We start from the raw sequence: 22,893 nt of genomic DNA, 5'->3' as shown, positions 1-22,893 counted from the left end.
TGCTCCCATGGATCCAGCGCTCAATAGACAGCCCCCCAGAGTCGCAAGTTGGTCAACTCATAGGCTGCAAGAATTTGTGGAAACGCTTGGGCTGCTGGATGTGTGGCGGACCAGGCATCCGGTTGAAAGACAGTTCACATTTCATTCCGGGGTGCAAAATAGTCTCTCCAGACTTGATTACATCTTCACGTTAGCTACAGAGATGTTAGGCATGACGGACATTAGGCACTTACCCGGGGGTATATTGGATCACTCCCCTGTTCTCATTACATATGCACCGTTTGCCCCACAAACTCGTAGGCTATTTCCCATCAGACCAGGGTATCTGCAGGATCGTAAATTGCGGAAGGCACTCATTAAGGTAACAACATTTTACTCTGAGAATAATCAGCACTCAGTTCCTGCTCCGACAACCCTATGGGAGGCCTATAAGGTAGTACTCCGGGGGCAGGCCATTTCATTAATCAGGGGTAGGAAGAGAGAACACCGGAAACACACTGATGACCTATAATTAGCTTTGACACAGGCAGAAGCAGCACATGCTGTTAGCACCACGGAAGAGACGACACAGAAGCTACATTTGGTGCAGCAGGCATACAGGGAATACGCAAGAGAGGAGGCCTCTAGTAGACTAACCAATACACAACACACAATATATGGTCAGGGTGACAAAGCAGGCAGATTACTGGCCTGGTTGGGTAAGAAAGAAAGGGCAAGCAACTGGATAGTGCAGATAAGGTCCAAAGACGGAGATTTAGTAACTGCACCGCAACAGATCACCGAAGCACTAGCGCAACATTACGAGGCAATATACACACCAGTTGCCACTGCAACGGTGAACGATAAACTTGCTTTCATCCGAGATATACGGATGCCCACACTTGACGCGGACACCGTAACTACCCTAGAGGAGGACATCACACCGGAAAAGCTTACGCAAGCGATCGGGGCACTTCATACCCGAAAGGCACTGGGGCCCAATGGGATCCCGGTCGAATTCTATAAGCAAGGCGCCCCACACCTAGTGCCGCACCTCTTGGCCATGTACGCTGAGAGCTTAGAAAATTGTATTCTGCCCACAGACCAGCATCTTGCCACAATAGTGGCAATACATAAGCCTGGAAAGCCGGCGCACGAATGCACATCCTACAGACCGATCTCCCTAAAAAATACTCGCAAAGACTCTAGCCACGAGGCTACAGCCACATCTGTCGGAAATAATTAACCCAGACCAGTCAGGGTTTATGCCCCACCGCAATACGGTGCTCAATCTGAGAAGACTGTTCGGAGTGATAGAGTGTAGATCGACTACAGCAGAAGACGCGGTCATACTTTTGTTGGCTGCTCGAATGGCATTCGACTTGGTGGAATTGCCTTTCCTTTTTGCTGTCCTCCAGTGTATGGGCTTTGGGCCAAAGTTCTTTGCATGGATCCGTCTGCTATACACGCGACCAATAGCCCAGGTAGTGGTCAATGGGCATCTGTTGAAAGAATTCCCGCTGGGAAGGGGGACAAGACAAGGTTGTCCGCTGTCGCCCCTGCTTTTCGCAATTGTACTAGAGCCTCTAGCGGCTTGGATTAGGCAAGACCTCACGATACAGGGAATGAGATGGGCGGTTGGCTGGGAGGACCATATTTTGCTATATGCGGATGATATTTTATTATATCGTGCGTCCCCAGCGCGCTCCATCAACTGTCTCTTAGATTTATGCGCTGCATATGGACTGGTGTCCGGTTACACCATCGATTTGGACAAGTCACTGCTATATAACCTGCAGGGCCTCCCACCACGGTTGCCGAGGGGTTGCACTCTCCAAATAGTTACGGATGGGTTTAACTACTTGGGAATATTTGTAACGCATGATCATGCACGCTTCACCGAAATGAACTTAACCCAACCCTTGGCACGATTTAAAAAAGATGTCAAACACTGGCGCACGCTGCAGTTGACACTCCTAGGCCGGGCTGCACTCTTTAAAATGGTGACACTCCCTAGGTTTCTGTACGCTTTACAGAATACCCCATTCCCTGTCCCTCCGGCATATTTTGCAGCAATCAATGCGGAGGTGACGACGCTGCTTTGGGACGGGCAAGCACTCCGCATAGCACTACAAAAACTTACTAAAAGCTGGTACGATGGCGGGATTGTTCGTTCCCGACATCAAAGCATACTACTGGGCTTCCCAGCTCGTTTGGATCAATCACTGGCTGCATGTTCCCCAGGAGGACCCAGCACTCCGGTTGGATAGGCATCTCCTGGCACCATCTGGGATCATGAGCGCTTTGTACAATAAAAAGAAGTAGTACAATATTACAGGGCCAACGCTGCACACAATACGTATATGGTTTGAGGCACTGCGGACACTTGGATGGGATGGGATAATCACAAAGGCAATGCCACTATGGGACACAAAAAAACTTGGGATGCTGGGCAATACTAAGGGGTTCCGCAACTGGGACTCAATAGGTATATCAACCGTTGGGGACTTGTGGCAGAAAGGGGGAGTGGTTACCTTTGAACATCTACAGGCCACATATGGCCTAGAAACCACAGAACGGTTCAGCTACATGCAGGTTAGACATGCATTACAATCCCTGCTACCACCGGATGCGAATCCTGAGGATTCCTCCCCGTTGGAAGATAGACTCCTGACAGATCACCTTAAAAAAAAGGAAATCTCAGTGACCTATAAGAAAATAGTCAATAATAAGCCAGACCCCACAGAGACACTAAAGGCCAAATGGGAGCGCGAGGTGGGCGAAATTGACATGGCGTACTGGCTAGAGGCGCTGGCTTCCCCCAGAGAAGCTGCTATTCCATCAAGGCTCAGGCTGGTGCAATTAAAAATTCTGCACGCACATAATACACCAGGGCACTCCTACATACTATACAGCGGGCAGACACACCCCTCTGTCTCAGACAATGCGGTGAGACAGGGACCTTTCCCCATACCATCTGGAGTTGCCCCAAACTCGTGGGGTACTGGATGGCGGTGATGAGGACACTCTCCCAGGTCACGCGGGTCACCAAATTACCAGAACCGAGATGCTGCCTTCTTAATATAAGGGAACCAACAGACTTGAATAAGATTGCCCAAGACTGGGTAACCCTGGGTACGACGGTAGTGAAACGGAACATTGCACAGCACTGGGGATCTAGGACTACCCTCAATCTTACCCAGTGGTGCAGAGATATGGACCTGGCGATGGTTGCAGAAAACTCGGTGTACGTATATCGAGGCTATCCCAAAAAATGGGAGAGGGTATGGGGTGATTGGAACACATACCGAGGTGGCATATGTGAACCCTCGCCGCCCGAGGACTCAGACTCTGATGCAAGTACTTTAAAAGTGTAGACTGAACAGCCGCCTGCTGTACATGTCCGGGGGTAGGGTGGAGATACGGAGGAGAGACATAGGTGCTGTGTTTTATGAGACGCTTATGTATAACTTTGTGACTATTACGGATGTGTATCTTCATGACATGCAAAATATGCTGTCCTCGGAATGCTATGCAAATTGTTTCAATAAAAACTGTTTTAAAAAAAAAAAAAAACATTGACCTGTTTGGGAAACTTAGACGTTGAGGCCCAGTGATGCTGAATGGTTTACGCAGAGGTTAGGCAGCATTAAACAAATGTATCACCTGACGTGTGGACACTTATTTGATAAAACACATGAGTTTATGTAGGTCCCAATACTGTGGAAGAAATTGTTTCACCAGTGGATTTCCACCGTGTTTTGACAGACAGGACACCGAAGGAACTCTTTGAGCTGCTGTCATCATTGCTTAATTCACTGCTACTCAAACCCAGAAAAAAAGCTTATTGTTTTAGAGGAGAGTTAAAAAAAATATAAACTTACTAAGAAGCTGACTAGTTAGTTTTTGAGATAACCGCCTATCATCATTGAAACCTCCAACTAGGTGCACTTCCAGCCTAGCAAACAGAGATGAAATTGTGTTAAATTGTAATCAAGCAAACGTGTTTATGAAACTTGTTTTAATACATACATACAACAATTCATTCTATAACCAAAGAAATGAGCAATTATAAATTATTTAAAAATTACACATTCTAGTAGATAAAAATCTTTTATGACTGGAATTGATATTTTCTTTACAAATAGTGATCAATCAAGTCATCCTCCACTTGTTTCAGTCTGCTGGGCCATGTGCTTATTCTTGAGGTCAGGGCAGTTCCTCCCCTCTGAAGGCAGTTCACTCAGTTGTAACCTAGGTATGTACTTAGAAACTGGACGTATCCATGGAACTAAGCTTCCTGACAACCACAAAGGAAACCTCAGCAGAAGGTATCCTGTTTCTAGGACATCACTCTCCAAATTTCTGCTCGTGTTGAAAAGGGCACTGGGAAGACGCCAAGAGCTAACGAGAACAGTAGTTATCTTCGATTTTCAGGTAGAATATGGAGCATGAACTGGAGAAAATGGGATGCGGAATATGGTCATAGGGATGTGGCCTGGGAAATCCCAATCTAGATCTCTCAAGAGGGTTTGAGTTGCTTTGGGCTGATCAGGATACTGGGGTAACCCTGTCAGCAATACCAGTTCCTGCCAGTTGCTACTGCAAGCAAAATATCTGGACTGAATGTGAATTATAGACAAAAATCCAAATGTTGATGTAGCTACTTTGCAGTTTGGGTGGTGCAGACACAGTGACTGCTTTAAGGACAAGTAAGGTCGAATGGCCTTAAGCCTGATACAGGAAAAAAACAGTTTGATGAATAAGAGATGTGTCCCCAAGAGGACATCATGCACACAGTCTCTCGATATGTGCTACATGTAAGCATGACAATATGCAATGGGAAGTGACTGACATGAGTTATGGCTGAATTAACATGTTTGTTCCCCCCAGGAAATTAGCAGACCCTTCACCTGGTTTTTAGGTAAAAAGGTGCTCAACAGTGCTGTAGGAAGCTGGGTTTCGGTTGCAGTAACCCCCCCCCCACACTTGTTGCCAGATTTATGATGCACTTTGACTTGAGGTGCCCTGGGTCACTGTCAATCAGGTTCACAGGCCCTGAGTTCTTTCCCAAAACTGTACCATTGTACATCCAATTGGCACCTCTCTGGCCACATGTAAGTCCCTAGCATTGTGACCAGGGAAGGCATCTAAGGGCTGCATTACATATTGTGCCACACTTAAAGGTCCTGTACCTTAACACACACACACAGCCATTGCAGGCTGTGTGTTTTGGTGCAGAGAAAAGTGAAGAGTCGACATGGCACACATCCCTGTGTGCCATGCCTACAACCCACTGCCTATGGCATATGTCAACCACCCCTCTAGCTGAGTGCACTATGCCACTGGTGAGGGTACAGGTGCATGAGCCCTGTACCCCTACAGTGTCTAAGTCCATTCTTAGACATTGTAAGTGCAGTAAAGCCACAAAGAGTCATTACAAGCTCCACAGCACCATAATGGCTTTACTGAATCTTGGGAAGTTTGGTATCAAACTAATCAGCATAATAAACCCACACTGATGCCAGTGTAGGATTTATTATACAATGCACTCATATGGAAACTTAGAGATTCCCCTTGAACAACGACCAGCCGCTGGTGGGTTCCCTGACTGGTAAAGACCAGCCTGCCACCACGAGACATGTTTCTGGACCCGTGGGGTGGGAGCCTTCGCTACCTGAGCCCAGAAACAAAGCCTTTCCTGGGCAGAGGTGGTCGTTCCTCCCCCAGACCGGGAAGAGTCATCTGTGGCTGGGGTGTTTCAAAGACCTTACCGCCTTTGTAACACGACCCAAGCCTCTCCTGCTATCAGGAGCAGGTCCCCTTCCTATCTCCCCTCCTTTTCGGCAGGAAGACAGGCGGGAAAAATTAGAACAGCCCAGAAGGTGTGCCCACCTCTGCCAACCCCACTCCTCATGTGGGGGAGGCGAGGTGCTGCCCACTCTTCAGTGCCCGCCATCTTGCAAATGTCATGCACTCTCCAATAAGGATTAGGGTTTGTGCCCCCTACCCCATGTGGGGTGAGCAAACCAAGGGTGTAGTCACCCTAAGGTCAGAAGCCCATTGGCTACTGACCTCGAGACCCCTAAAACGCCCCCTAAATACAGTATTTAGGGGGCAGCCCTGAACCAAGAAGACAGATTCCTGCAACCTACGAAGAAGAAGGACGAAAGAAAACGCCCAGCAGAGAAGACTGCAGAAAAGAACTAACTTGGCCCCAGCCCTACATGCCCGTCTGAGGTTTCCAGAGATCCTGCGCTAAAAGTTGCCTTGTCCTGCAGCCAACGATCTCCAGAACCATGGGAGGACTCACTGCCTTCAACAAATACTGGATCTCCTGTGAACAGCAGCTCTGTTCAAAAGAAACTCCCAAGACAGACTTTCAGCCTGCTGAGGCCAAAGAAACCCGATGCCTGGAATCACCACTGCACTTGACGCCTACGGCCCAAATCCGTTCGCCCACCGGTCCCAGCGAGGTCCCACAGATCTCCAGATTTTGAATCCACCGTGGGTTGAACCCTCCAGGACTCCCCGACGTTGCCTGCAGCCTCTGCACTGAGACCCCCTCAACCACGAGTGGTTCGGTAATGTGAAATCTGACCTCATAAGACACCCCTGCATCCAGCCGCCCTGCACCCTAGAGAAGAGAACCCGAGGTGCACCTACACCCATGAGCCCTCCAACTTACCTGCCCAGCTGTTAGTTCCTCCTGAAAGTCTTCCTGGAGCGAGCCTGCAGCCAAAATCCCAAACCAGCAACTCCCATTGAATACAATGGGGCACCAGGCGCCAAACCAGCACCCAGCACCCAACCGCCCCTGTGCCGCTGTGGGTGCACCTTGTGTGCTTAATCGGATCCCCTTCGCCCTGAGCCTAACACCAGTAGGTTTGCCCCCACAACCCTGTGGGCTGCTCGTGAGCAGCCACCAACCGGAGGTCCCCTATCCCCCATTGGTTAACATTGGGCCTCAGCACTCTGCACCCGGCCGCCCTAGTGCCGCTGAGGGTGCTTGAGAGTGCATCCTGGATCCCTGGGGAACCTTGGTTCTAAACCCAGAAACCCAACTCCTACAACCAAGTACTTACCTGTAAACCAATTACTCCATTTCCTCCCATAGGATTGTTTTGACTGTTTTTCTTGAAAATTGTTTTATGTGTGGAGTTGGTCTGATGGAACTCTAAGAAACTGCAAAATATACAAAAACTGTTTTACTTACCTTTTCTGTAGGAAATGTCTCAATGTGATAGCTAGGCATATCACACTGAGTAGAAAAGGTCATCTATACAGCAATCTGCAAAGAAATCAAAAGTAATCTAACAGTAATTTCAATTGTATTCAATGCATTTACAAACCTGTAACAAAGTCATTTTCATTCAGCTTGCTTGTATTTTTCAACCTGCCTTAAAAATACCATTTACACTTACCTGTGCCAGTCTTCCTTGGTTCTAGGAAATAAATATAACTAAATGTTATTTCTTTACAATCAAATTGTTCTGAGGTCAGTCTTTGAGTATGTGACATCATTTTTTGCCTGAGTGTGTACGATAAATGCTTAGCACTACCGTCGGATAATGCCTTACTGCTCACCCACACTACCACAAAGAGAGAGTAAGGTATTATCTACTTTCTTAAAACAGTCTTAAAACTACACACAATGTCAGCATTTACCAATTGTCACATTGAACAAAGGGACTTGAAAAAAATGCTAACCATGCAAACACAAATTATAAGCTTAGGCTATTGTAAATGCTGATTACAACAAGCCTCGACTTTTCTGAATGCACAATTTACTGTGAAAACCCAAATGCACCAACCAGCCCTTAACAGGAGCTTTGCAACGACTTCTAGGGCCCGATGTAGGTGGCAAATACCGGTCGGAAACGGCCGAATTCGGCCGTTTCCGACCGGTATTTGGCATCTTGAGATGTAGGGGGCCAGATTTTACAGATTCTGTAAATTTACCGAATCGGTAAATTTACAGAATCTGTAAAATACCTAATCGGTATTTTTACCGATTCGGTACCTTCCAGATGTAGGTGGGACTCTTCTGAGTCCCAAAGGCCCCACAAATTCGGTATTTTACCAGCCAATCCAATTGGGTGTTAAAATACCGAATTCAGGTGTGCATGCACATGTGTGCATGCACACCTAGCCATGTGACAGACAGACATGCCCTTAGGGCATGTCTGTGTGCCACATGGCGCACATGCCTATTTTTGGGGCGCCAGAGGGTGTCAAAGTGACACCCCCTGCACCCTTGCCAAATTCGGTATTTACCGATTCTGTAATTACAGAATCGGTATTGCCCATTGATTCCTATGGTCTTCAAGGCCCATAGGAATCAATGGGCAATACCGATTCGGTATTTACAGATTCGGTAAATACCGAATCTTAACGATTCGGTATTTACAGAATCTGTAATACCTACATCTCCCCCCTTCATATTTACCGACTCTTAAAAACCGAATCGGTAAAATTCGGTATTTAAGAGTCGGTAAATATGAATTACCTACATCTGGCCCTATGTCCTCTGTTGGAGGATTCTTCTCTAGTGGAGAAACATCTACTGATAGAAAAGGGTTTGCTGTGGTGGATATGATTCAACCGACAGTTTCTCCCCTCAAAGTAATTTTTCAAAAGAGGTTTTAGTGTTTTCTCTTTACATTTGAGAATGATCTATACCTCTAAGCTCTAAACTAGGCCTATGTTTTGTTGAGTTATGTCCTGGTTCTTTGTACAGTACTAGCGAATCATACGACAGCAAGACTGAACACTTAATTTGCATTCCTGGTATCTGATATGGGTATAATGGTGCCTAAAACTTGTTTGTTTAGATCTCCTACCTCACCATCCTCTAGAGTATTCTTTTTTTCTTTTTGCATTGATCTTTCAACCCCTACTGAAAGCTCTTGCTTGGAGGTCCAGAATTGCAAAACATCCAGTTTTTGTGAGACAAAATCTGTACTCTGATGTGATCATTTCAGAAGTATTTATCAGGTTGTGCGTCCCTGTCACCTGAGGGCCTAGCCCCTCTCACTAAATTATTACATAACTTTAATATGCCTGGATTAGAGCTGTTTAAGTTTTCTACCATAATTAATTATTGTGTATTACTTACAGGGTCTCATGGAGAGGGATCTCATAATTGTTTTTTTATGTTTTAGTTATATCGGAGGATTGGACATGGGAGAGAGACAGAGCCAAGCTTGGGAGGACTGGGCGGGGACATGGAGAGGACCATTGGCATCCTTCCAGCCTGTAACATGGTTGGAATGACTACACCCCAAATGCTCACACTTGTGATGCTCAGATTGCAAGGTTAGAATTCCCCTGTGAAGAGGAAAGCACTACTCAAATCACTCCATATGAAAGGAGGTGACATCACCCTGTTGAAAGGGAAACACTTCCTCGTTGCAGATATATGTAGACTATGATCACGTTTTTATCCCTGCCAGTTCCACCCACAGCACCCAGCAATTCTGATCAAAGCAAATTTTTCAACTCACAGAGGTGATCACCCACAGTGACAAAGAAGGGGGGGAATAAAGGGTACCATTTGTGGGCAACCATGAATGAAAGAATGAATCGTCATTTGTAAAGTGCATGGCTACCAAAGGCCTCCCAGCACTAGAGACGAAGCCATCACACAATCAAACGATCATAGAGTTCCAGAAAACAGCAGAGTCTTCAGCTGTTTGGAAAAGGAGAGATGATTGACCTCGAGTCGGATATGATCTGGGAGCTGATTCCAGCATTTGGCTGGTATGAGGGAAAAAAGACGTCCCCCACTCCGAGCTCGTTTATACTCTAGGAACTGTTGCTAGATGTTTTTTCTCAGAGCGCAAAGATCTTTTAGGGAGGTAAGGGGAGATAATGGACTGAAGAATCGGAGGGGCCTTTGCTGAGAGTGCTTTATGTGCAATACACAAAGCCTTAAACTGAATTCTCTCAGCCACTGGAAGCCAATGCAGGGATATAATGTAAGGTTTAGCTGATTCCTGCTTGCGAACCTGCATCAGCAGTCGCGCCGCATTGTTTTAAACGGTTTGCAATTTTTTAATGGTTGCGGCTTAAGACCCTAGGTATAGCACATTGGCATAATCAAGCCTTGAGAAAATCAAGGCTTGCACCAAAAGCTTCCTGGCAGAAAACGGAAAAAGTGGAAGAACCTTCCTGATCATTTTTAAAATTTCATAGCAGGTACACCTGCCACTCTGAATGCCTGTTCCTTAAAGTTCAGGCTGTGATCCAGCCACACCCCAAGACTTTTTATTTGAGTCTTGGGGGTAGGTATCACCCCTAAACATTTCGGCCAGAGGGCGTTGATGTCTATATTAATGGTTTTATCCAAGAGCATCAGCTAGGTTTTAGCTGCGTTCAGCTTTAGGAAGGAGTCATCCATCCATCCGGAGATCCCTTCCAAACAGCTGGCCAAATTGCTCTTAACATTGTCCAGACTGTTGAGGGGTACAATCAGCTGAGTATCATCAGCATAGGTGATGATATTAACCCCAAAAGGTTTAACCACCTCGGCTAGAGGGCGCAGATAGACAGTGGGGCTCAGGGAGGAGCCCTGCGGCACCCCACATCGTAATGGCATTCTTTCGGAGCTAACATTACCCTGAAAGAACTGTCTACCAGGAAAGACTCAAGCCATTTGAGTAAAATTCCTGTCACCCCAATCTCTCTAAGTCTTGTAATCAGAAGTTGATGATTAACAGTGTCGAAGGCCGCACTGAGGTAGAGTAATATAATAGCTGCGGACCCGCCACTGTCTAAAATTTTCCTAGCTTCTTCGACCACAGCTAACAAGGCTGTCTCTGTGCCTTGTTGGGGTCTAAAGCCTGTTTATACACTATAATCTCTGTTTATGGGCCCAATGACCACAAGGAACTCCCCCCTCCCCTGAGTTTTCTCATGGGTGGCTAATTTTGCCTCTGGTAGTATGTTGCTAGGGAGGGATTTTAATAAGGTATTGGATACTTCCTTAAACAGGTGTGGCACATTATGGGATCACTCTCAACCACCACGGGCCTTGGTCTTGGGTTTGCAGGATCTGAACCTTGTAGCTATTTGGTGATCCTCCCACCCCCTTAAGAAGAACTACACTTTTTCCACAAATGTCTATAAACCACACTCCAGCAGCGACAATTTTTTGTTGTGTGCTCCATGAACACCCAGGTTTTTCGCAGCCTCTATAGGAACACAACTATTATGAGATTACGCAGTGGACTTCATCTCTATTAACTTTTCACCATCACAGATATTAATGCCAGATGCTTGGAAAATGAAGGAAGTTGTGTTCTGTGACCCGCTACTGTGGGACAATATTAAAGAGGCCCTTGATAACTATTTTAAAGAGAATATTACTGAAAATATGACATGTGGGATGCGGCAAAGGCTACTATGAGAGAGGAGCTAACAGCCATCATCACTGCATTTATGAGACTGAGAAGATCTAGGATCCGAAAATCAGATCAGGATATTTTCAATCTGGAGACAGAAGATGAACGCTCTGCTTCAAAATGTCCTAAGGGCTGAGTAAGTTGGGAACGGATTATTGAGGGAACTTTGATTTAGGGGTTTATTGAGAAGTTTGGGGGCAGGAAGAGAAATTTCTATTTCTAAATCATTGACGACATACTGGACTCTGGGTGAGGCAAGTAAGAAAGAAAATATGTCAAGCAAGGCTTCTTCGTGCACAGGAAGGATTAAAGCTGCATCATAAAATAAACCGAGAAGTGCTGGATCTCGGAGGCAGAGCGGCATTGGTCCTATTGGACCTATCCGCGGCCTTCGATACGGTACATCATGGGATCTTGATGGACCGGTTGAGGGCCTGTGGGGTGCAAGGGAAAGCTTGGGACATCTTGAAAGCTTTCCTAACCAACAGGGACCAGTGTGTGACAATGGGTGATTACGCCTCAAAACCCTTTGCGCTGCCCTGTGGTGTTCCCCAGGGCTCTTCCCTAAGCCCCACACTGTTTAATGTTTATGTCACCTCGCTGGCTACGATTGTCAGGTCCTTTGGCTTTGAGCTAACATCTTATGTAGATGACACACAAATTGTGGTGTCACTGTTACCAGGGAAGGAAGAAGGAATTGCCATGCAATTCCAGGATTGTATGCTGGCAGTGAGCAGGTGGATGGCTGACAACTGCCTCAAATTAAATACAGCTAAAACTGAGGTCATTGTATTTGGCGCAAAGGAGGACTTTTGGAGTCCTCGTTGGTGGCCGGAGGAGATGGGCTCTCCGCCTATACCAGTCGCGAAAGTGAAGAACTTGGGTGTCCTTATCGATGAGCAGCTCACCTTTAGGCCCCAGGTCAATGCCATAGCATCATCAGTATTTTTTACACTTAAAATGGTACGGAAGATTCTCCCTTTCCTGCCTGAGAGCAGTAAAAAAAACAGTTATTGCAAAATGCGGCAGCTAGACTGCTGATGGGCATACCAAAGTATGCCTCCATCTCCGTTGAAATTATCAAATTACTTTGGCTGCCAGTACGGAAGCGGATCTCTTTCAAAGCCTTATGTCTGGTCTTTAAGGCCTTGCAAGGCATGGGGCCGGCTTGCCTGAAGCAGTACTTTCAATGGTATCTTCCGTCCAGACACTTAAGGTCAGCTGGGCAGCGCTTGGTCAAAGTTCCACGTATAAAGAAGGCACGGTGGGGAGGCAGGAGCTTTGTTTTGGGGGCAACAAAGGCCTGGAATGCCTTGCCCGTTGCTCTGAGGAATATGACAGACCTGATGACCTTTAGGAGAGGCAATAAAACCTGGCTGTTTACTCATTAACCCGATTCAGGCCTGATCCTTTAGGAGTATTCATCGAGCGCCAGGACACCTGCGGGAAACAGCGCGCTGTATAAATGCAAAAAATAAATAAATAAACGCTGAGGCTTAACCCCTTTAAAGCTAGTAAACAAACCTCCCCAGTGCTGCGCTGTCCATTATCCGGTGCTGAACTGGACGTCCAACGGTCGTGCGCAGCACTGGGGAGGTAGTGCCCGTGACGACCGTTGGCCGACGGCAGCACTTAAGGGGTTAAATAGCCGGCATAAGGCACAGCTATTTATTTATTTATTTGATTTATATAGCGCATTATAACCCAGGGGTCTCTAAGCGCTTTGTCAGGATCCGCTTAAGCAATTAAAAAGATACAGCTGGTCAGAGAATTAGGGGCAACCCCACGCTTGCTGAAAAAGCACTGTTTTTAATTTCTTTCGGAAAGGCAGCAGCGTGGTATCTTTCCGCAGTTCCAGTGGCAATTTGTTCCAAAGCGCTGGAAGTGTGTGGGAAAAAGCACGACCTCCCACAGTAGCCAGTCTACAGCGTGGTTGAATAAGGTGTAGTGTAGTTCCTATTTTCCCAATAGGCTCTGCGCATTGGAATAGTACCTACAGCAGTAAAGGCCTAGGCCAGACGTTAACTAGGTCTACTACTACCAGCTAAGCTCAGAGTTCGCTAGAAACTTTCTCGAATGTTCAAGGAAGGATTAACTTCCCTGATTAGACAAGAAGGGATTTAGTTTCTGACAACCATAGAACATGACAACTTTGCTCTCCCCTAATCAAGAGTCAATCTCAAGAGTCGTGTGAGCACAAGGCAATTATTTTACTCAGTCAGTACGTGCATTCTTAGTCTCATCAGAATGTAGAGAAAAGGAAGAGACGGGCGTGTTCAATAAAAAGGTGTTATTTATTGATCAGTCTCTTTTCTCGTACAAGAGAAATGGATCGATATTATTGCAATACTTATAGTTAAGTAAAGTGCATACATTAAAAGCAATAGTATAAAATAATACTGTAAAAACATTGATATGGTTTCTGAGCCATATGATGTTTAAAATGATTAAAATATATTTACATACACATATACATTTGATTAAACGTACTCAACTGGTGTTTCTAAATACGCCTACCCCGTGTACCTGACCTAAGTCTAATGCGTGGGCGGGAATAGAAAGTTACAGTTTAAGTTAAGTTTGTTTTTGCCAAGTGAATAACTAAAGAATTCTCTGTGAGGGGTTATTCAGTTCTGTACCTGGAATTTAGGATGAATGAGGAATGGTATCTCTTTCTCTGCTCTCGATATTCCAGGCTGCCTGCGAGGGCTGCCCAGAAGCGCCGGTGCTGGGTCTCTCGGCTTGAGATAGCAGCGCGTCTCTCAGCGCGTCAGGAAGGCGGGGCTGCTGCCAGCGGGGTCTGCTTCTGCTCTCGGCTTCGGCAAGTATGGCTGCTCCGTCTTGTCACCACGCGTGTGTTTGCATAGGGCAAGGTCGGCAATATTTATACCTTAAAGGTGCCGAGATTGACGTAAGGATGGACATAGGTACGTCAATAAAGATGTCATACGACTTGCTCGTTAGCACATTCTTTTGCAAAAGTTCTCTGTGAAATCAAAACAATGGCCGCACGGATTTTCCAGGTTGTCATAGGTTTGATTTGTTATGAGAACGTCGTATGCCTTATCAGGGGCTGGAGGAATGTCGCTTGTCTAATTAGATCTCAAGCGTTATGACCTAATCAGATAACACGTTCCTGTGCCGTAGTGTGACTGCGTCAGATAACGGTATCTGCATCATGGGGGATTTCTTGCCTCATGGGCTGACTGTTAGTTAACTTGATAGTTAGTTTAACCAGAATAGGGTCAGGAATAGGGGGATCGATTCAGAACCTATAGAAATACACGACACCCACTCCACGCTAACTATGGTCATATCTACTAATCTATGCATAGTATAACATAGTACAACATACTATAGAGTATAGTGTATACCTTACCACCCCAAAATACATAAATGCATTTCGAAATTTTCAAATATACTGAAAAATTGCAGTCATATATATTGTATGCACTTAAGCTATGAATTAAATGCAAAAGTAAACACGCATTGTTATGCATTATTGCTTTTTGGTATATGAGAAATACACATGAAATGGCTCTTAATATGGCTATACAGAAAGGAAGTCCGAGACCATTTCATCACATAATAAAATATTTGTGAACCTACCAGCGGGCAGCTAAAGTCTATATAAAGTATCTAAAAATAGAAACCTTAGTTCTCTAGGAATAGTTTCTTACTTTAAGCAGAAGATCAGTGTCCCGGAAAAAATATAGGAAGAAAAATATTTTAGGGGCTTGCTGAAAAAATCGCTGTCCGTGAACTGGATTGTAATTGTTCATGTGACTTTATTTTTAAAGTTGAAGGCCGAATTCAGGGAACGCCGTGTGCGAGTTTACTCAAAAGTCTCTATTTCTGTTCTGGAGAGAACATCATATCATTCAGGCTTTCGAAAAAACTGTCAACAGCTTCATGGGAAAGTTCCACTAAGTCGGAAATAGGGGTAACCATGCATTCGTGCGCATGATTGTCTCCATTGACATTCTGATTTGCATTGCTGACAGAAGGTCGTACCTGTTCGATGTTGCTTTCATCTTGAACTTCACTACTCTTCAATCGTAGTGGTGAAGATTCCAGGAATGCCGTCATCAGGATTGGCAGCCTTTGAGGGCAGCACAAAGCGTGAACCTTGGTAGGAACCAACAGTGTATCTGCATCCACTGGCGCATCCGAATGTAGCGTCAGACAGGTGTCTAACACGCATTCTTCTCCGCATAGCAGACACCTTAGTACAGGTAAAACACACCTTTGCCACATTGGTCGAAATGATAGAAACCAAGTCATGTTCAGGTCTCTAAGCCGGGAGAGTCCCAGGATTTTTGATATCCGGTCCCGGTATCCAATGGCTAGGATCGTATCTTCCATTGTCGCGAGAGTTTGATCTGTGACATGGGTTGCCATAACGAAAAATAAGGACTAGGAATAGGATTCCTGCAATTAGTCCCAGGATCAGGGGAAGTCCGCCAAAAATCGAATGGACGAAATCTGGAAAAATACCCAGTATGGCTTTGAATGGTGTTAATGCCATCGAAAATACTTTCTTAAATACCCCTGAGATCCCATTGGTATCGGAAATATTTAAGATTTCGCTCAGGATTTCCGCGAAATGTACGGGGGAATTAGTTGATAATAATGTATGTATCTCTGCAGTCGTCCTTGCGACTTGTAGATCATATGTTTCTTTTGATGACGTGAGCCTTGTAGGCGTCTGAAGAAGCACTGTTTTCATTCTGCTTAAAGTATCTATTCGAATAGAAGTAATTTTCAAACTGGGCCATGCCCTTGCCTCCCTGTCTGGAAAGGAGCTGGGGAATAAAGAACGTCCACAGCACTTGACCTTCGCCGTTGTAGTTACTAGATAAGGAGTCCCGGGCATAAGACTGCAACATCTGCGGTCTACAATAAGAATGTAACTCCCATTATAGAGTCTTTGAAAGAATGGTTCTATTTCAGTTGCAGGTGCGCCTTGCTGGTGACATGAAAGGTTGTATGAATTCCCTTCACAGGCTCCATGCAAACTAATTCCGTTACACAGAAGCGTGCCGCTTAGGGACATAGCACAATTGTTGCCACTAAGAAACACTTTCTGTCCTTTATTACTGACACATGCATGTGAATAGGGCAGGTTCCAAGTTGTTTTAAGGTACCCCTTTCCCAATTTCTCGTACATGCCAGCCTGTATATATTTTTGGCAGTATTGAAACCTGAAGGTTGAGATTGGAATATTTATGATTCCGTGGATTATCCATTCACTGACAGGTCGTTCTGACATTGTCATTGGTAATCTTTCTAGTTTTTCAATGCTCAAGATTGTATAATCAGCACCCTTTTGCGCCATACCGATTTGTCTATCAGTAAGGTTAAAGATTTGGAATAGTGACGTTGTGTTGATTAAACGCCAAGGCACATAGCCTGAACGCAGATTTTGTAACGTCCAGCCAAGCTGTACAATGGAACGCAATTGTGACTGTCCATGTTGTAATAACAGTAAGTCTTGCGATAATATATCGATTGCTGAAGACACAATGCTGTCCAATGAAAAAATTCTGGAGGACAGAGTCATTAACCCATTGTCCACTACAGAAAGTGATTTTTCCAAATTGATACGGTCAATTTCCCGTATTCTTTCTGCTGTCTCAATTTGAGTAACCTTCCAGGCCTCATTGTATGCTGCATATACAGAGGCTGCTATGAAACGCTTTTGACGCTGTTTGCGTGGTCCCAGTATGAAATCACGCAAGTCACTTCTGCAGATCTTAACGCCCTCCCCGGCCTGTAGAGAGTCAGGAGTGATTTCATGTAGCTTGGTGCCCTACCATATAGGGCGTTTTGGACAATGCACAACCCCTTGAATGTTAACCTCTGCTTGACTGGCAGCCAATGTAGTTCACGCAAGAGGGGGGATGCATGCGTGTTCCTCGGCTTTTTAAAAATGAGTCTGGCAGCGTCATTCATGACAACCTGCATCTTGTTTAGAAGTTTTTGTGGTAGTCCTATATACAACGAGTTGCCGTAGTCCAGCCTGGCTAAAATCATAGCAGAGACCGCACTCCTCAAGGTGGAAAAGGACAGCAACAAGGAAACTTTCCTGAGTTGTCGAAGGAGGCCGACACAGGTGCCCACTACCGCCGTGACTTGTTTTTTCATGGACATCTTACCATCCACATGGATGCCCAGGCTTTTGACCACCGCCGCCGGTTCCGGGGGCATACCCAGCTCCTTAGGCCAAAATTGATCATTCCATGGGTTGCCAGCGATGGTAATTGGCAACACCTCGGTCTTATCCGGATTGATCTTTAATGAATTCCTGGACATCCAGTTGGCTGTGCTTCTCAGGATATTTTGCAGTCTTGCGAAGGCATCCTTGCCATCATCCAATTGGATGATGATTTGGGTGTCGTCCGCATAGTTATACACCTGGCAGTCCATTTGGTTGAGCATTCGAATCAGAGGCTGTAGATAGATGTTGAACAAGAGGGGTGACAGCGCAGACCCTTGCGGTACTCCGCAGGTGATCGATGTTGCGGTGGAAAGCAGGTCACCAAGTTGCACTTTCTGCATCCTCCCTTGGAGAAAGGAGGTGAACCATGCAAGTGCTGTGCCCTGAATGTCGAAGTCCCTTATCCGTGACAATAGTTGTTTGTGACACACGGTGTCAAATGCCGCAGAGAGGTCCAACAGCACCAGGGCACCCGGGGTTTTCTTGTCTGCTCTGTTCCTCAGCTCATCTACAATCGACAGCATGACGAGCTCCGTGCTGTGATTCGCACGAAAGCCCGCCTGATTCGGCTCTAACAGGGCATTACTTTCCAGGTGTTCCGACAGAGTGGTTAGTACGTGTTGCTCCAGTACCTTCGCCAGGAACGGTAGCTGGGAGATTGGTCTGAAGTTTTACCGATGAGCTCTCCGGGGATACAAAAGATGTTTCTTGTAGGCAACACACTTGCTTCATGCTGAATGCTGGTGCCTAAGATGTCAGCAATTCCAGCAGCAATTCCTACTAGCTAACCCCCAAAAGGAAGTTCCCCAGGTGGGAATCCTGATACATGGCCATTTACAGCACATTGTGACAAAGAAGGATGATGGATAGTTTTAAACTGGACAGACTGAGTCACTGACATCCATTTAAACCCATAAACATAGGCAAAACAAGTTACTGAGAGAGGCATTACATGTATTCATAGATTACAACAGAGGCTAGCTACAGTTGGGAGACTTCAATTTAGTGATGTGTGCTCAAATAAGATAATATTTAACACAGTTATGGGAGGCAGCAGTCATGTCAGCAGGATGCAAATCGTGGTGCAAGGACATGAGAGTAATAGATACATAATTGCACAAGCTTTACTCTACTTTTTGAATATTCATACTACTTTGTCATACACAAATCATTCACATGGACTGACTATACATTAGCAAACAAAAGAATAGTCAACAATATCCAAGAATACTCTCAGACCATAACCCCCTCACTTGCTCCATACAACTGGAGATGAGTAATGACATTGCAAGTGAAAGATAAGCAGACTGACTGACACATTACGTGATATCCCTTTGATACTACAATCATGATGGCCTGGATAAAAGACACTAAACAAGGAGGGTGGTCTGAGATGCCCTTAAGACGGTCATTAGAGGAACTTCCTTAGCAGCTTGGCTAAAGAAGCACTGAACTCAATCAGAGGCAAGAAGTAAACCAAACAAAATATACTTAATCCAAAACATGTGACATAGGTAAGATCATCACACTCATAAAACAAATCAAAACATTAGAGACCCAGAGACCGGTTAATTCTAGGAGGATCAGAGGTAATGTCATACTGGAGAAAATGAAGAGTTGAAGCAATTATGATAATTCTATCAATAAGGCACAGACACAGAAGTAACAGAGAGGCAGATTACACAAACACAGAACAAATATTCTACACACCTTTGTCAAGTATGACTGTGTTTGCCCATTGAAGCCAGTACCGTTCGCATTGACAATGCTGGTTACCTATAGGATTTACTAACCTCTGCTATTGTTTTACTTTTGTTACTTTACCAGTTTGTTGGTATTGTACGGAGCAGAAATCTTAGACCTCATTATCTTCACCTCTGTCCAGCACCGTAACCTACAATCCTCATCAAGTTCAACCTCGTCTGCCAACTCCAGCACAAAGACAATGAAAGTATCCGTTGAAACTATTTTCATTACTCAGGGAATCTAGCAACGAATCACCAAAGCCACCGATTCCCAAGGAAACACCCTCAACCTTATTTGGCATCCCCCAAAATCCACTGCAGGGACTGAATATTCCTGGACTGGATGAACCGCTTTGCCATCCCTTCCTCCTTACTTCACACTACTCCACTGTCTCAAGGAAATCCAGGTAAAAACTCACATTGGACTACTTTAAAGCTCACCATAGGTGCCCTTCAAGAAGATATCATCAACCTGTTGAAAAATATGCAACATAGAGAAAAATCAGTGGACCATAGATTGCAGCACTCTTCCCGTGTTCAAGGAAAGTAATTGTCAGCAATTCAATTCCTATATGCATGAACTGACTACAAGCACTTGCTACCAAGGTGCAACCCTTAAATTAAGGGCAGTACAGGAACACAAAATAGAGATGCACTACAGCGATATTGTCAAATGAACAAACGGTCCAAGTCAAATTGTAGAATGTGTTCAATTCTTTGCTTTATTTTATTTTCTTAAAAACATCACACATATACAGCGAAGACAGACAATGCTTTTTTCCATAAAAACTTCTTCAGGGCACATTGAATATTAATATCAAATTCTCCAATCCGGGTACATCAAAGAGCCTACACTCACATTAATGCTGAATTCACTTCGTGGGTGGTCTAAATCAATCCAACCCACTGTCCACGCCACATTTCTTTACATTTTCCAATCCTCCACTATTATCTATTGATCAGTATTCATTAATCTCCATTGCAAGGTACTGCAACATGGAGGATTTGGGCCAATCGTCCCTGCACTGGCACTTCAGTTAGTGCTAATAGCCACACAAACCTGTCCCCTTCACTTCCCGTGAAGTGTTATGTTATGTTACGGGTTTGTTGAGCGCGACAGCTGCCCCAGCAACGGGGCGTCCCGGCGCTAAGAATCATAGCATAGCCTACTTGGAGGGGGTGGGGAGGGCGGGGGCTTATAGTAGTGGGAACAGGTGCGTTTTTATTGCTTTGCGAAAAGCGGACAAGTTGTCAAGGCGGCGGATATTCAGGGGAAGGGAGTTCCAGAGTTTTGCTCCCAATAGTCTGAAAGAGCGACCCCCGACACGGCAAGTGTTGGCCCAGGGAGCGAAGATTGCGCTGGGGGGTGTAGGGCGTTAGAAGCGGACGGAGGAGTTCAGGGCCGTCAGCTTTGAGGATTTTGAAGGCAGTGATAAGGGCCTTAAATTGGATACGGGCTTCCACTGGAAGCCAGTGGAGTCTATGTATGGTGGCTCTAGCAGAGCATCTTCTGGGAAGGCCAACTATTACCCTAGCCGCAGAATTCTGAATTAGCTGAAGCCTGGTTGTCTCGGCTTTGTTAGCGCCTAGCAGGAGTACGCTAGCATAGTCTAACCGGGAAAGGATGGTGGATTGGACTATGAGCTGCCGTGTTTTGGGGTTGAAGAACCCTAAAATGGGATTGAGGCTTCTGAGCAGCCCAATGCACGTAGCTGCTACTCTTTTGGTGTGAGTTTGGTAGCTCAGCGAGGAGTCCAACCACACTCCCAGGTTTTTAACCAGAGATTTAGAAGGAGGGATGGGGCCCAACAGGGGGGGCCACCAATGGTCGTTCCAGCAACTGGGGTTCTTACTCAGGAGCAGCACCTCGGTTTTCCCTGCGTTCAATTGTAAGCAGTTAGCCGTCATCCAATGGGCGACTGCAGCCAGTCCATCCCTGAATCTTGTGGCAGAGGTAGAGGGTGCCTCAGTGAGGGTGATTACCAGCTGTGTGTCGTCGGCGTACGACACCAGCGTGAGGTCCCATTCTTTAGCCACTGCCGCAAGAGGTTGCACATATAGGTTAAAAAGGGATGGACTGAGGGCCGAAGCCCTGCGGAACTCCTTGGCCGATAGAGTGTGATTGGGAGGTGAACGGGGGTGCTGAGACACGGAAGGACCTGCTCGTCAGGAACGAGCGGAACCATTCAAGGGCCAGATCACTGATCCCAATGTTTTCCAGGCGACTCAGTAAGATATTATGGAGATATTATATAAGTGGAGTAACAACACAAGAAAAGGGAACAGGTTAATGCGGCTATCGGCACAAATTGAACACAATGAAATGAGTTGGCTGTCTTTCCTGTTTACGTGTGACATTTTTAGGAAAAGAAAAGAAAGTGAAGAATTGAACACATTCTATAATTTGAAAGGGACTTTTGTTCATATGACAATATTGATGTGGTGCACCTCTACTTTGTATTCCTGTTGAAAACTAGTTAGACCACATCATATATCGACACAGTTCGCAAAGTCTACAACACAAAACTGAAAATTCATTTAGCACTCAACACCTCATTTAAAATGCGATCCTCTAGTCTCTGCTGTTCCCAAGAACTCTCTGACAAGGTTCTGTGCTTTTATGACTGTTTTGACACACGTGAATCTATATTGTTCTATACATATAAAGCACTTTGATACCTTTGGGTCTAGCTAGCACTATATACAAATCAAAAAAATAAGGGCATCACACATAGATAGGAAAATAAACTCAAATGAACCAATGACCACACCCACTAAAACCACTCTACTCTGTATGCACAGCCCTCATCATTCAAATCAAAGCACTCTTTTACAGAACCACCAACAATGGAACAAAGCATTTTTCAAAGCAGACAAGCACTGCATCAATCCACTCCTAGATGTTTCCATCTCTTAATCAGCTAACAAGTATAAAACATCCTCGCTGATAACACTGGCAACATTAGATCTTACATCAACAGCAAATGCACAGCTTTTTTTCTAGTTCCAATCTCTCATCGTTCCACCTCCATGTAGACAACCGCCTCCTGCATGAAGAGCTCATTGACATCCTAAGCTCACTTAAGGCAACCATAAATAAAGGTGACATCCTGCCGTCAATCATTATCAAATATTTTCAGCCCTCCCTACCCACTTCTTAGAGTGATAAACTTCTTTCCTCTGCCGAGGAAACCAACACTGAACCCAAACAACCCCACCATCTTCTGCCACATCTCCTAGCTGCATAGGAAAAATCACTGAGAAAACAGTATTCACCCCACTACAGCAGACGATAAAAAAACACTATCATTTTGTTAATGTCATAGACCTGGTTGTGACTCTAGATATTCTCTAAAACTACACTGAATTATGCATTTCCTGGAAACCTAGTGCAAGCTTATGCACTGTGGGTTTTTCCTTAATACAATGTTTAGCTGGCCTCTTTACGATGAGGACTATCCAATCGTCTTCTTATAACTGGAGAAATTAATTGTTTCAATAACTCAAGATCATGTCAAATACGGTGGTCATGAAGTGCCTTAAG

At 45.2% G+C, this 22,893-nt stretch overlaps 1 protein-coding gene across 2 annotated transcripts in view; it reads right to left on the bottom strand.

Annotated features, from left to right (window-relative positions):
• NTAN1 (N-terminal asparagine amidase) overlaps positions 1-22,893 on the bottom strand; it is a 279,397-nt gene that overhangs the window by 168,187 nt on the left and 88,317 nt on the right. For both annotated transcript variants that reach the window (XM_078663196.1, XM_078663197.1), the window contains one exon: positions 3,864-3,937. In XM_078663196.1, coding sequence (XP_078519322.1) covers positions 3,864-3,937 — 74 coding nt within the window. The remainder of the gene's footprint in view (positions 1-3,863; positions 3,938-22,893) is intronic.

The sequence above is a fragment of the Lissotriton helveticus genome, chromosome 10 (assembly GCF_964261635.1).
Source record: "Lissotriton helveticus chromosome 10, aLisHel1.1, whole genome shotgun sequence".
In the NCBI taxonomy this organism is placed as follows: domain Eukaryota; kingdom Metazoa; phylum Chordata; class Amphibia; order Caudata; family Salamandridae; genus Lissotriton; species Lissotriton helveticus.
The sequence above is the reverse complement of the archived record's forward strand: the minus strand, read 5'-3'. Positions and strand labels throughout refer to the sequence as shown.